Source organism: Haliaeetus leucocephalus, unplaced genomic scaffold, assembly GCF_000737465.1.
Source record: "Haliaeetus leucocephalus isolate CR32 unplaced genomic scaffold, Haliaeetus_leucocephalus-4.0 Scaffold340, whole genome shotgun sequence".
NCBI lineage: Eukaryota > Metazoa > Chordata > Aves > Accipitriformes > Accipitridae > Haliaeetus > Haliaeetus leucocephalus.
Genome location: NW_010972776.1, coordinates 10,213,589 through 10,227,629, shown reverse-complemented (window position 1 = coordinate 10,227,629; position 14,041 = coordinate 10,213,589). Strand labels below are relative to the sequence as shown.

At 44.7% G+C, this 14,041-nt stretch overlaps 1 protein-coding gene across 4 annotated transcripts in view; it reads left to right on the top strand.

Annotated features, from left to right (window-relative positions):
* Positions 1–14,041, top strand: part of LOC104834850 (protein FAM162B-like) — a 104,702-nt gene that overhangs the window by 55,342 nt on the left and 35,319 nt on the right. The window contains exons 4-5 of one of the 4 annotated variants that reach the window (XR_774666.1): positions 9,046–9,269; positions 10,712–10,878. Coding sequence is in view for 3 of the 4 variants with exons in the window: in XM_010572511.1 (XP_010570813.1) it covers positions 9,046–9,269; positions 10,712–10,718 (231 nt within the window). In the remaining variant the exon portion in view is untranslated. Of the gene's footprint in view, positions 1–330; positions 396–3,537; positions 3,762–9,045; positions 9,270–10,711; positions 13,762–14,041 lie in introns of those variants that run through there. The other 3 variants (XM_010572511.1, XM_010572512.1, XM_010572516.1) reach the window with 3 other exon arrangements.

The following is a 14,041-nucleotide window of genomic DNA, read 5'->3' as shown; positions in this document are numbered from 1 at the left end:
ATCTATTGGATTTGCTATGTAGAGCAGTGCAAAATTCCCAGAAATGCAAAGCTAATTTATTTTGCTTTTTTGCCTGTGCATGGTACAGGCATTGCAGCAAGGATCTGGTCATTTATGTTGTGGGGACCTGAAAGCCCCACCACGAGGTCTGCAGCCACCCTACTGATTTATAAAGAAGCAAAAAAAATAGTGAACTAGACAAAACAAGAGATGAGACAATAAATATTTCTGATTTTACCTCCAAAGAGTATTAATTTATTGAACATTTAAAGCTCCTAATTAAGTATATAAAACAATCATTCTTCCTCCCTCTCTCTCTCATTTAATAAGATTTCTAGAGCAAAGCAAAGGTGTGAAGTCGGTCAGGCTCCCCTCAGAGTATTAAGGCAAATTGTGTAAGTTTTATTTAATTCAATTAATCTTTCCAGATAGGTCCTAAATCATGTCATCAATTTGATTCCACAGGCATAATCCTTAACATGCAGCTGCCTCACACAATAAGCCGGGGAGATGCTTAGTTGCATTCAAGGGAAATAAATTTAATTATAAACACATCATAGAGTTGAACATTTCCTGAATTTGGAATTCAATGTCTTGTCAGCCTTCCAGCCGAGAACACCATCAAACTTTTATAGGGGAGCAGATTCTGTCCTGAATTTATATGTACTGGCAAGAACCTTAAGCAGAGGAAAGCATAAAAACTATGTCTTCTTTTTTTAACATTTTTAAACTTAAAGCTACTTTTGCCTTCAGTAGAACTATCCACAGTGTTAAATAAAGCCGGGAGTGCAGTTATTAGAACTTGTCAGAAAAGGGAGAAAGACAAAAATCTACCTGGTCCAGATGGCCACAGCATCATACCCAAAATACTGAGGACTGCAGAGGAACTGGAGGTGTGGGGGCATGCAGCAAGCCATTCACAGCCCATGTGCACAGCCAGAAATTCAATCTCTCACTGTATTTAAAACCTGGGGGCTCCATTTGGTGCTGGTTGTTCCTCAACGATTCTACCACGGACCTTAAATGTGGGCCTGATCTCATTGTGATCGCTGTGACTTGGTAAGTTGAGGTGTACTGGGACCAGGAGTGGCCCAGTGAGCCACGACCTGTTGTGCAAAGAGGGGCAAGCACCCTGCTAAGAGGGGCATCGGGTTGTCCCAGGGGTGAAGAAGCCAAGCCCTTGGGTGACCACAGGAGGATTAGAACTCCCCAGCTCCGATACAGCCCTTGCTGACCAGCAGCGTCCTGTTAACACTAATTGAGCACATCGTAGGGCATCTGGATTTATTAGAACATGAATAATTCTGTTTTCCTCTTTTATTTACTTGTTACTAGAACTCTGTATTGTCTCCTCAGCCATACAGATGCCCAGTTCTTTCTGAATTTCTTTAAGAGGAATGATTGACAGGTTATTCACTGCATGATTTTTTTTAGCATAACCCCAGGTTATGCTAAATATTTCATAATTTATAATGGAATATTATATAACAGATGTTTTCAAGGAATTCTATGCTTTGGAAATTCTATGAAAAAGGGCAGAAAAAAAATTTTGAAATCCCTGAAACATCCCCTTCCAACATTTTCTTACAATGCTCCAGCAAGGGAGTCAAAATTAGTTTTAATTTTTAAATGTGAGGTTGTTATACTTTAAAGAATTAACAAAATGAAGTGTTTTCAGTGCTCCTCCAGTGTTAAAGGAGAGTCCAGGCAGCGAGCAGCAAAGGTGTGAGAGTGAGCGCAGCTCCAAGGCACTCATGGGGGCTGAGCAATGGGTTTTAGTGTTCTCAAAAGATGGCTTCTGTATTAGTGTGTTATATATCATAAATGTATAATGGGGGAAAACTGTTCTGCTAATAGCTTCATTTAGTTCAGAATAAATTTTTAATCCTCACTTTTTGCAGGCTTAATTATTAAAGCCAGTTTCACACTAGTTGGGGTGTTTCATGCTGGCTTTGGCCCCTCTTGGGGAAATAACACATATTTATTTACGTGGCAGTTTTCCAGTGACCTGTCAGCTCCCACCTACCGATTTAGCTTCTCCCATCGTCCGTGGTTTGCATTTAGCTTGTTGTTTCTAATGTTGCAACGATAAATAGGTTTCATTTATAACCGAACCAAAGTTGTGCTGGTCTCGAGGGCTTGCGGTTGCTTCCCCATTGCCCTTTTTTCGGTGCTTGCGTAGGATGTGTCGGTGCGGGTTTGTATTTTCTTTTCCTCAGCTGTTCTGCAGACTGACTTGTGGTATTTGATCATCCACCGAGACTGAGAAATTCTGAGCTGAGGAATAAGAGATCAGACATTTTCCTCCTGCCAGGGAGACGCTCCGAAGCGGGTGCTGGGGGAAAGGCACAGGTTGCTCGGTGGGGCTGGGGGGGGTCAGCCCCGAGTCCCGGGGCAGTGGGGAGGCGCTGGGTCACCGGCCGTGGGCTGCCGCCTCCTGCGCACGGGTGGGAAGGTGGCAGCTCCCCTGCACCGCGTGCAATAACCCCACCGTGCCTCCAGCACCGCTCCTGCCAGAGCAACGGAGAAAAGCTATGAAACTATAAAAACAAGCAAGCACAGAAGCAAATCTCAGGGGAGGAAAAGGCCACGTTTTCTCCGGTGTGTAATACCTGCTACATCACTTGCCCATTCAGCCTACCAAACATTTTCTTTTCATATTACATTTTAATTTAGGTTGCGACTGCTTTTTCTAAGTGCCCTTTAAATATGCTTATAATGCAGAGGAAGAGTAGGAAATAGAGAGAGGTAATTATCTGTTCAACCCTCCACTGCAGCCTCATGCATGAATTAGAAAATCTCAGTTTAAGTCAGAGGAAAGGAGAGCCTAAGCACTGCTTATTGGCTTTCCTTAATATGTAGCATTAGTCAGGTACAGTTATTCCACCTTATATTTTATTAATGTTTTCCCCATGCTTTCCCCAGGGTGGTGGCAGGGCAAGTGTAGGAGAGCAAAAACCCACCTGCATGCACTGCCCATGCTGTGGAGGACAGGCACCCGTGGTCACTGAGCTGCATCAGGAGCCATTATTTTTAGGCAACATCTTTATCTGTGCAGGATTTGCCTCTTTCTCAGGTAACCCTGGGACACTTTGCCAGCAAATTCAGTTGCTTCCAGTTTCTACCTGTATTTTTACACACTTGGTAGCTTCCTAGGAAGAGTTAAGCTTCACTGATGAAACATTCAGCAATATTCATGATACTTTTTGCTTAAGGTTCTAGAAAAATTTTTGTTACTCAAATTCTAGGATATTTTTTATTTACAAGAAACCAAATACTATTAATGAAAAATAGGTGCCAAGTATTTTGGTGATGGTTTGAAAGTGTTTTCATAAGCATCTCAATACAACGATCATTAAATCTGCAGAAATATTTTCCACGGCTAATTTTTCTGTCACAATTAATAAAGAATATTTTTCCAAACTCGAGGTGATTCCTTCACTGTTATAAATGCATAAAGATAGAGATAGCATATATCAAGATGTCACTTGCCTCTGATTAACCTCTTAGACTATAATCTGTTTATCTTGAAAACAGCAAGGATGAGCAGGCAAGTCTTGCCAGGGATGGCAAGATATCATCTGACAGTGCAGAAGCAAACAACCGTGGCTGCTTGGGGACACGTGTGCTGGTAGATGGTCCAGAAACTGGACACTGACCACTGCTGCAGGCCACCTCGTCCCACCGAGGAGCAGGGTGATGGGCTCCTCACGCAGTATCTGGTAATCTGTGGGGAGGAAAGCCGAGTTATTGCAAGGGACTTCAATATGACTGACATACGGAGGTCTCAGGCTGTCAGTGCTAAAACATCCTTGAAATATTTCGTAATTATAGATGACAATCTCCTAACTCAAAAAGTGTTGCATTTGGCACAGGAGAAATCTGTATTTGACCTTCTCCTGATGAGGAAAGAGGAAAGATATGTTTCTAAGAACTGAAAATGAGTGATTTGCCTTAGTACAATTAAGTCTGGCTGGACTACACTGCCAAGACCATCTTTACTTGCCTTCGTGAATGACGGCAATTTGGTAACGGTAAGTGCTGCAATGTAGTAGACCAAGTATAATAAGATTCAGTGGAAACGGAAGCTAGTTCAAACTGGAAGAAAAAAAGCAGTGCTTTTTCTAGACTGAGGAAAATTAACTCTGGGAACAATTTGCAGAAGAGTTGTGGTCAAGTCATTATTACAGGAAGTTTTCCCAAACACAACTAGATTTTTCTCTCTGAAATCTATGCTCTTCCCACAGTGATTGCACTCGCGGCAGGAGTTAACACGGGGCAGCGCTGCAGCCAGCCAAGGCACTGTGTCAGGAGGGATAATCACAGTGGTCCCCTCCGGCTTGGCAATTTCTCAATCTCTGAAAATATCCATCCAAGTGGGTATTTCACTCTCTTCTTCTTTTCCCTGTTTGCATTTAAACCAACGTATTTAGGCGCAGTGATATGGCATGGCAAAAGCTTCTTTAGACAGAAATTACATTAAGGAGAAACAAGAGCTGTAACAGAAAGGAGAATGTTTTCCTGATGCTCCTTTGCACTCATGCGGTCCCTGAGATCATCTGGTCCCCTCTCGGTGCTGGGCTTATTTGGGGTGACAGGTTTTGATTACAGCATCGCCTTTGTGGGTGGTGGGTGCCTCACACCCCTGTGTTGTGCTGGGTAGATGTAATCTGGCAGTGCCTGGAAGGCAAGTTGACACCCCACCCCCCCTACTTTTGGGCCACCCAGAGCCAAGGGAAATCCCTTCAGGCCCCAAGTTCAGCAGCTCGGGTTGCAGCACGTGCCTGGAGCAGATACAGCACCCGGGATGGACAAGCCTGGCTTTAAGGCTTCATTTTAAAAGTAACTTCTTAGTTACCTTACAGAGGTCAGGGGAGAAATGCAGCTTTCCAGACCCTGGCACTTGCTTGCAGACAGCCTTTGGGGTGAGATTTCATCTTTATGTGTTTGGGGGGGTTGGGGGTCAGAGCAGCTAATCAAGGTTAAATTAGATCCAAGTGACAAATGTTCCAGCTTCAGTGGCATTACATTTAGTTGCAGCAGTGGAATTTTGACCCCTGATTTGGAGGAAAATGGGAGAGGTTTTGCCTTCAAGAATCGCTTTGCTTTACTTGGCTAATACACTGAAGTCAGACTGCTAGGTATATTGTTATGTATTTGCTTGTGCTTTAATTATTGTTAACAAACCTGCCCTTTATATCATGTAACATTACCACTCTTCTTCAGTATATCTCTGCTCTCTTGGAGATAGCAGTACACTGATTAGCGTCTCTACTGGTAATTATTGCTTCAAAAAGGGTGAGAAGTCTGTCTTTTGGAGGGCTTCAAAGTACCCAGGCAGACCTGATCTCTTTAGTGTGTGTTTAGCAGGAAACTGCACCACGGAGAAAACCAAAGGAGAGAAAGCCGTGAAGCTGGGCAATGGACTTTGGTGGAGGTGGAAAAAAAGATGGAAAAAAGGAGTTTCAAATGGTATCAGGCATGTACACGCATCTGGATGAAAGAAGCTGTGACTCAGCTCATTGAAGAGAGGTAATACTTCCAAAATATCAAGGTAGCTCTGTGCAGAAGACAGTTTCTAATGGCTTTAATGCCAGCCATCACCTGCTCCATACCCTTGGAGGACTTAGCAGGGGTGATGGCGTACACATTATGGTACTTCTGGTAACAAGATAAGAAGACAACATTATTTTACTCTGCAACCTGGTAGGCAGGTTAGCCAGTGCGGCTGGGCTCCCAGTGTGGCAGAAGGGAGAGAGAGCTCCTCTGACAAGGAGTAAGAGCAGGACTCTGACTTGCTCCAGTCAGATTAGATAGGCCACCCTGTGAAAGGCATCAGCCTGTGCCACACAGGGGCCTGAGAAAAGCACAAATGGCTCTTCTGTAGTCAGAGGCAGCAAACCCTGTGGTGTCATCACATACTTGGTTACAGCCACACTCCTGGAGACAGTCACACGACTGCACACTGAGTCATCTGCAAGAAAACTGCCCAGCTAGCCTGGATGGGGAGCAGGAAGGGTAAATGCTCCTAAAAGGCTTCCCTCCATGCAACAGTCACCAGTAAACACTTGTTTTTACCAAGAGTGAAGTGCAATGTATTCGCATTCTGCTGCATTAAATTAACATGACAGATTAGCTCACAGCAATGGATCATTGTGGGGGAAGATGTCTGGAACAGCTCACTGGGAGCAAAATTCTGTGAAAGCCCTTTGACCAGTAAAAGGCCATCCTTTGACCAGTTTTGAGTGGGGTCCTCTTTGTCCGTGACATTTTAGCCTTAAGACATCATGCATAGTTAAATCCTCCTCCTCCATGCTCCCTCCGGGTAGTCTCATGGCAAGGGAAGAGATGTAGATCAACTCCTACCCCCTCCCAATGTATAATGTGCTTATCCCTCTGCTTGATAAGCCCCTGAGTAGTCTGGAAGGAGGTCTGTGTAAAGGAAATTATGCTTCTGAGATGTAACCGAGCAGTACTGGTTTCGGGGCAGGGCTTTGTGCTGAGATGATTACCTGTGGTGCAGCAGGGATGGAGAATTAGCTGTGAGGCAGTAGATTTACCAGCTGATGGAGGCTATAATTAAGCACAGCACCTGCATGCAGAGGCTGCTTAAAGAGGCTTCTGAAAATACCTTCCAAAAAAAGGTTTCCCCACCCACAAGGCAGGAGCTCTCTCCTGTGCTCCTGTTTGGATTGAGCCTGGCTCTGAGCAGACTGGGGAGCACAGAGGGACTGGCGGAGCCCAGGCCCTGTCACTGGTAACCTGGCACCACCCTGGCATGGGGTGGTGTTGGGGTCCATCCTCCTGGTCTCCTTTTCTGCTCCACCTTAGCAGTTGCAGCGAGCAAGCAGCTCTGCTTTCATCCCATTGGAAAAAAAAAAAGAGTGGAGAGCGCTGCTGTGGTTATAGCCCTTTCCACTCCTCCAGACCTCTGGAAATGGATCTTTATTAGCATCATGGTCAGTCATAATGAATTAATTTCCGTTCCCATCACTAAAACAATTTTGGTGCCTGATAAGTCACATTATTTTCACTTATATTCAGAGCTAATTGATTCCCAGTGTTTATTTTCTCAGGAGCAGAAAAAGCATAGCTCATTGCCGAGCAGAAGCTTTCTCCACCCTCAGCCCTGCTCTTTCTCCACCATGCCATGGTCTCTCCTGTCTTTTCTGATTCAGTTAGGGGCAGATGAAGACATTGTGCCTCCACCTCAAGTGTGAGCTTCCTTTCTGCACAGCCCTGAGGGGCTTATTGAAGGAGACATGGAGAAGTGACATTTTTTCTGTACTGACACCAGGGTCCTCCAAGTGCTCCCAGTTCCAGCTCAAAGCATACAGGAGGAGCAAAAATCCCCCTGGTTTGTAGGCGAGCATCAGTTAGCCCATAGCAGATGCACAGACACTTGCTATTCTTTGCCTAGAAAGTCATCACGTCCACATATGGGAGGAGGAAACTGAAGACAGGTCAGAGACATTGCCCCCAGGCAGCCAACTTTGCAAATAGTGATTTCTCTTGGCAGGAGACAGGAGAAAGAACGGATTTTGCTGTTGGATGTCTGTGTTTAGGAAAATGGTCTGGTTTTCTTATAACTCTTCCTTATGCTTGTAAGTCCTTAAAACCCTTATAAATGTAGATTTAGACATATAGAACAAAAAAGTGCCTTTTTGCTTTTTTTCTATATAAGCAGGATAAGGCCTCAGTTTCCTCTTTCAGCTGAAAGGGTCAGAAAAGCCAGTGCCATGCTACAACCTCTTAAGGGAAAAGGCTGGGATCATATCCAAGGCTTTAATATTTGTCAGACTATGTTTTCTTATTTTTGTGTCAAAGAATAGGACAGAAATAAAAGGAGGGGCATATTTCTTTTAAAATCTAAGGGACAATATGTTGGATTTTACATTTCTATAGCAACATACACATTGGTAATATGTGCACAAGGAGCTGAAAAACAATTATAGCAATCTAATATTAGAGATCAAAAGTAAGGCAAAGCAGGGTAATCAAGCATGTAATTTGTTCATTGTTCATTTATCAGACTCAACATGAATATTTTTGTATCTGAGACTTGGACTCAGGGGAGTTACATCATGCAATCATGAAGCCTTTCTTTGAAAAGAGCTTTTTACATTAAAAAACAAACAATAACAACAACATTCTTCTAACAGATCACAGCTGAAGCAAAGCAGTTTTATTTCCAGCAATAGAAATTTGTTAAGAGAATTAGTGGCTGTCTGAGGCATCAAGCTGTGTGTGATAATGAGATGGGTTATAAATAGTGTCATTAATTCACATGTCCTTCTAACACATGCCACTCCAGTTAATGTACAAATCCCAAATCCCTCAATGCAAAATACACTGACCTCCTCATTAAAGTATCTAATGGCACGAAGCCCGATTTGCACGTATCTGCTGTCTAGTGCTCCGGATCAGGAATAATTACAGGGCAGCATTTCTGCTCCTGAGCAAAGAGGCAGAAGTATTTCTGTCACCAGAAAATAAGACTTTCCTCATGTCTTGTGCTGCCTTTTCCAAGCGTTGGGCTGTGTTATGGGGCAGTACATCTCCCTGTGCCCTGCAAGTTGACGCTGCCCCAGCACCAGTGCTGCGGGGTTCCAGCATCCTCCGAAACCTCTGTCTGTCTCGAAGCATCCCTTGACATCTTGCTGCCGGGCCCCTAGAGCTAAATATACCTACTTCATCCCTCTGCTTACTCGACTAGCAACAGCTTTTCTGCCAGGGAAGGGTCACTGCTGATGGCAGCTGGCATTTGTCTCTGTCGCAGGCTCGGCCGGGTTCCCAGGGCTGCTGAACAGAGGGATTTCCTGCAGGCTGGTCCCGTCCCTCACATGCAGCCCCTGAGGTCTCTCACTTGTTGGAAAAGAAACACTCATTATGGGGAGCAGAGATGGGGTGCTTGCTGTTCTTGGGGCTATACAGAAAGGGCCCAGCACCCCAGTGTGCATCATTGCTAGTGAACGGCCTTATACTGGAAGGAAAGGCAAAAGCAACAGTTTAATTTTTTTTCTTTTTTCACCATTTTTCTAATAGGCCCCTGGAGAAGTGAACATACTTCTAGAAAGTGCCTGGAGAGAGCAGTTACCTTCAACACGGTCCAGGGTTCCCAGTGAATGCATCCTGCCTCGCCTCTCTCAGGACGCCCCGGGAAGTCTGTGCCACAGACCTGTGCACAGCTGGTGCAGCAACCGAAGGAAACCACCTTTGCAACCCACAAACTGGTCTTTCGTTCTCTGTCAGCATCACGTGCAGCCTGAGTAATATTTGTCCGGTTTCCATGTTAAGAGAGAGAATGTGCTGGGTGTTTTCAACAGCTGGGCAAACTACATTTCTGCAGTATTATGACTTTTGCTGGTGACAGTTTCCATGGTGTTCATGTTCTCTTTCTCAGTCTCAGAGTTAGCACAATTTCATTATCTCCAAAGATAGTGCTTAAATTGCCCATCTTGTTAATAAATTAAAGCCTGGTAATTATGGGCTTTTCTAAATAATCTAGTAAGTATGCTTCTGCTTTGATGGGGGGAGTTTAACTGTAAAAGCAATATTTATAAAGTAATTATAGAAACTGTGATTAACAGGAATGCCTTGCCTGGAGAGTAAAGGTCCTCTCTGCCCTCTACAGCCAGAGTCCCACTTCTTGATGGGAAAAGGAGCTACTGGTTTAAACACAGGAACCACTGAGCCAGCTGTCATTTCATCAAGGGATTCAGGGGATCTTTGGTTAAAGCTTTCCTTTCCCTCTCCTGACGCCTTCCCCAGCTGATCTGATCCCACTGCAGCTGCACTGGGCACGGTGCAACCCATGGGACAGGACACCCTGTGGAGTGAGGATGGTGCATCCCCACTGGCCACCTATGTCATGGAGATACAGTCTGGTTTGGTTGGGTTGGGTTTTTATCAGTGACATTGCTGATTTGGATGTTGCTAGGGTGGATCTGCACTGTAGCAGAGCACGGAGCTGCATCCGAGAGGTCATGCTGCTCAGCCCTCTCTAATGTAAAATATTGACAAGAGCTAGAGCTAAGGTGGAGCAGGAGACTTGTGCTGGGTGTCCCTCTTATGTGCTGGCTGCACTGCTGCGATTCAGCTGTGGCTTGGAAAACCCCATGCAGAATGAACTCTAATTAGCCTGGCTATTGTTTGAAAGAGCTATTTAAAATGCATGCATCTGGAAAGGAGCACTAGGATGATAAACAGTAAGTGGGATGAGTGCTGCCTCCAGGTCATTTATGTTTTGGGGGATTTTATTCACCAAGGCATCTTCCTGGAAGTTAAGCCACGGAGCCAGAAAAACCTGAAGGATCCACAGGGATTGAGGTTGCTGCTTTCTTCCCAGTGACTTTCCTGGCACTGAACTCTGCATCCCTTCTGCCAGAGACCACAGGCTGTTCCTGCAGCACCGGCACAGCCAGTCTTAAACCCTCCTACACTAAGGGATCGTTGCTTTAGAGGGCAGTTACTGCAAAATATAATCCGGCAGTCAGCAGGTCACTGAAACACATTGGCATTTGCTTGTGCAGAGACAGAAGGGTCAAGCCTATGTTGGAAAATCTCCCTGTCTGGGGTTTGGGGGGTGGGGATTCTGCTCTGAGACTGCTTGCCAAGCCCAAATGCCCTGAAATCATGATACTGACTTACAAATCATGAGATTTAGAAAGTAATATAGCTGGTGGTGGGGTTTTTTTTTTTTTCCTTCTAGGATTTAAGTCTTCAGAGTGCACATATTCAGGCTTTATTCTGAGCCTTTCAGGGAAGCAAAGAAGACGCTGAGATCCCCCTGTAATCACCTGCCTCCGGGAGCTGCAGCTCCACAGACCATACTGAGTATCAGAAGAGCTGGCAAAATCACTGGCTTATTCAACTGCGGTGGGTAACGTGTTCATTGTAGCGACAGGGAAGTGTTACTGGTGTTGTGCAAGGATATTCCGTATAATTCCCAGCACACACATTCAAAAAAAAGAAGCCAGAAATCTGAGGCAGAAATGTGGGGAATAGGGGTCCAAGTGGCCTGTTTGGGCACCTCCAGGACTAGGGGCTGCTCAGGGCAAACAGAGCACAGAGGGAGCTGGACTCTGATTGCGGGTTGAGGAGCCAAAAGTCAACCCAAGTGGCTCCTCCGAAACCAGCACAAAATTGCAAAAAGCCAATGTCCACAAAACATCTACAGATGCTCCATTATGTATTCCCTTTTGAATCTATGCTAAAATAATCTGGTTCTGTAATACGATGCTGTTGGCTAGCAAGCGCTGGCTTGCAAGTGTCTGTGCAGGTGTTTCTAGTTCAGTTTCTGCAGTGCTGGGATGCAGGTGAGTCTGTGCATCGCTGGGGACTAATGCCAGAAGAACTGATTTAACTCCTGGTCTGGCCTCAGCAGTTCCTCCATGGATTAGGTAAGACATTTGGCTTTTTGATGTCTATAACCTGGTCCTGAGGATAGTGGACTTTGCCTTCATGACAGCCACTGGCCTGCCTTCGTCCTCCGCTATTGCTGTAGGAGCTGCCAGTCCTGGAAGTGGCATAAAACATATATAGCTTTTTCTGGAAGAAATTAAAAGTGTCTCTTTTATATCGGTAGGTGTCACACACCAACTGGCTTATAAATATAACTTTAATGCCTAAAAAAGGTGATAATAGCCTTTATACTTGCTTAATAGCATCATTTTAAAGTGAATTACTGACATCATATATTACCTTCTTCCCCTACAGTAAATGGTCTCTCCCTGCTGTATTTTATTACTTATTGTAAATTCATTCAAGCAGTATATTTTGCTTTCAGCAAGGTACCCTCAGTTACTTTTTCTGTCCAGGATAAATTGAGACAGATTTTGCCTGTGCCTGGGTTCTGCTCGTGGCATCCATCTTTGTCCATGAAAAGTTACAGCTGGAGTTGAACAGGACTTGAGAAATGATAATATCATACTGCAGAAAGTTACAGATCACCAGTCCACAGTCACGCTGTGTACAGAGGGCTCACTGAAGCAGTCAGGAGTTTAATAGGAAGTGAAAAACATAAAGAAATGTGATGTATTCTCTAATGTTTATCCTGATAAAGTAATAAGTACATTACAAGAAAATGACACTAGTTATTTACCATGCCATCGTAAGATTATACAGTAGCATATCACCTCAGGCACCACTGTTTGTCACTAGTTAACCATTTTTGCCCTTGGAGGTCTATGGATTTATTGCTAGAGCTATAGAAATGTGAATTATTTTGGGGGGGGGCAAAGGGGAGACTTCAAATAAAAGAGATCTCCATCCTTTTGCTGAAAATTCCGTGCTCCCAAGGCTTAGCAAACCTGATAGCTATGGTCACTGTGTTGTCAAATCACATAAAAGCCATGAGGCTGGCACCGATCACCTTCCTGCAGAAGTTGTGGAGCCCCTGTGCAAACCGCTTGATTGAAGGCTCTGGTTTCACAGCCATGGGAGCAATATGTGACCCCAAGGTCGGTTGAGCTTTGCAGTGGCTCTGGGGACACCTGCCTGTGGCAATGAAGTCTCCATCTTTTCATGCCTTTTAGGAAATCCTACTAGGTGCCACTAGATGCAACACTTTTATGGGTCCATCTAGCCCTTGGTTTGTGCTTCCAGCTCTAGAAACCCCAGTATCAGCACATGGCAGGGTCTGGTAGCTGTGTTGGGATGGATGTTGGCAGATAGCCCATCACACCCACCCTCGCTGCAAAGCAATGCCTGCTGCGGCTAGTCACAGCAGTAGCTCAAACACAGAGTTCATATGGATAGAAAAATAATAATTATTCAGGTCTCCCAGGTTTCAGGGCTGCCTGCGGCTCTGGGACAGGTCATCAGCACTCAACATCCCAACTGCTTTTCCTACAGCACTGGAGAGCGCGAACAGCAAAACTGTTCTCTCCTGCTCCCCTCCTGAATTGTCATCATTCACTCCTCACCAACATCAAGTGTTTTATTTAAAAGTGTTTAAATATGCAAAGCTCATTTTGGATTTGTATTATTAGAATTCTTAAGTGGACAAGGGTGCAATTTTCTCATTACAAGGCAGAAATGTCGCATTTTAGCTCAAAGTGAGTTTTCAGTGCCAGGTTACAAAACGCAGGTAATGAAATATGCAGATTTTTAACAATGGCAGTGAAAGCGTGGCAGGGCTGTGTGTTCTTAGGCAGGCAAACCTCTCTTGTCAGCTCAAATCCACGTGGTAAGGGAAGGGAAACCTTCTGGGAGCTTCTGCTGATCTTGTGGCAGAGTGGTTCAAAACGTATCTTTGGGTATACTTCTGGGCATTGCTGGAAATCTCACTCAAACCTGACTCTTTGAAGCCAAGCAGTGTGTTAAAGCCTACTGTGTTTCCAGTTCTCTCTGTGAGGACTCACTATACATTTCGCTCTGCAAATTTCCCTTATTTTCTTACGGTACTGATGAAAGGGCAGGTCTGTATGCTAGAGGGGACAAGAGCACTTGTGGAAGGGGCTCTGCTGGGCTGTCTCTGTTGGCTAACCACTGTAAAACCCCTGAAGTTTATTCTGTCCACACATACTGCTGAGAAGAGAGGAGTGTTTCCTCTGGAGGTTTTAGCATTCTGCAAGTAAAATCAATTGATTTTTAGATCATGGGGCTAAGAGTTGAAAGCCAGTTGGGATGGATTTTGTTTAACTTCCCTATTTAAATTAGCTCACCCGTGTTAGCGATTTGTATGTCTGTATCTCATGTCTTTGAAAAAAAATAAGCAGCTGGCATGTAAGGCTGCAAATAGGTATAAGCCAATGTCTGATGTAGCCTTCTAACCCAAGCAGGGCATGAAAACCTCAGCTCATCAGGTGCCACTGGGACATTCTGCCATTCTTGCCGGCCCTTCTCACTGCTGATTTCTCCTGTGGTCAGTGTCTTTTGGGCTGTCAAGAGCACCAGGATCACCACTGTGCTGTTGTTATCTTGCAATAACCCTGCACACCGCTGTAATAGCTAAGCTGTGAAGGGCAAGGTCACCTCTGATACTTGCAAAGCCAATTAGGACTTACAGAGCACTAAACTCAGATTTCTTCAAGCCATT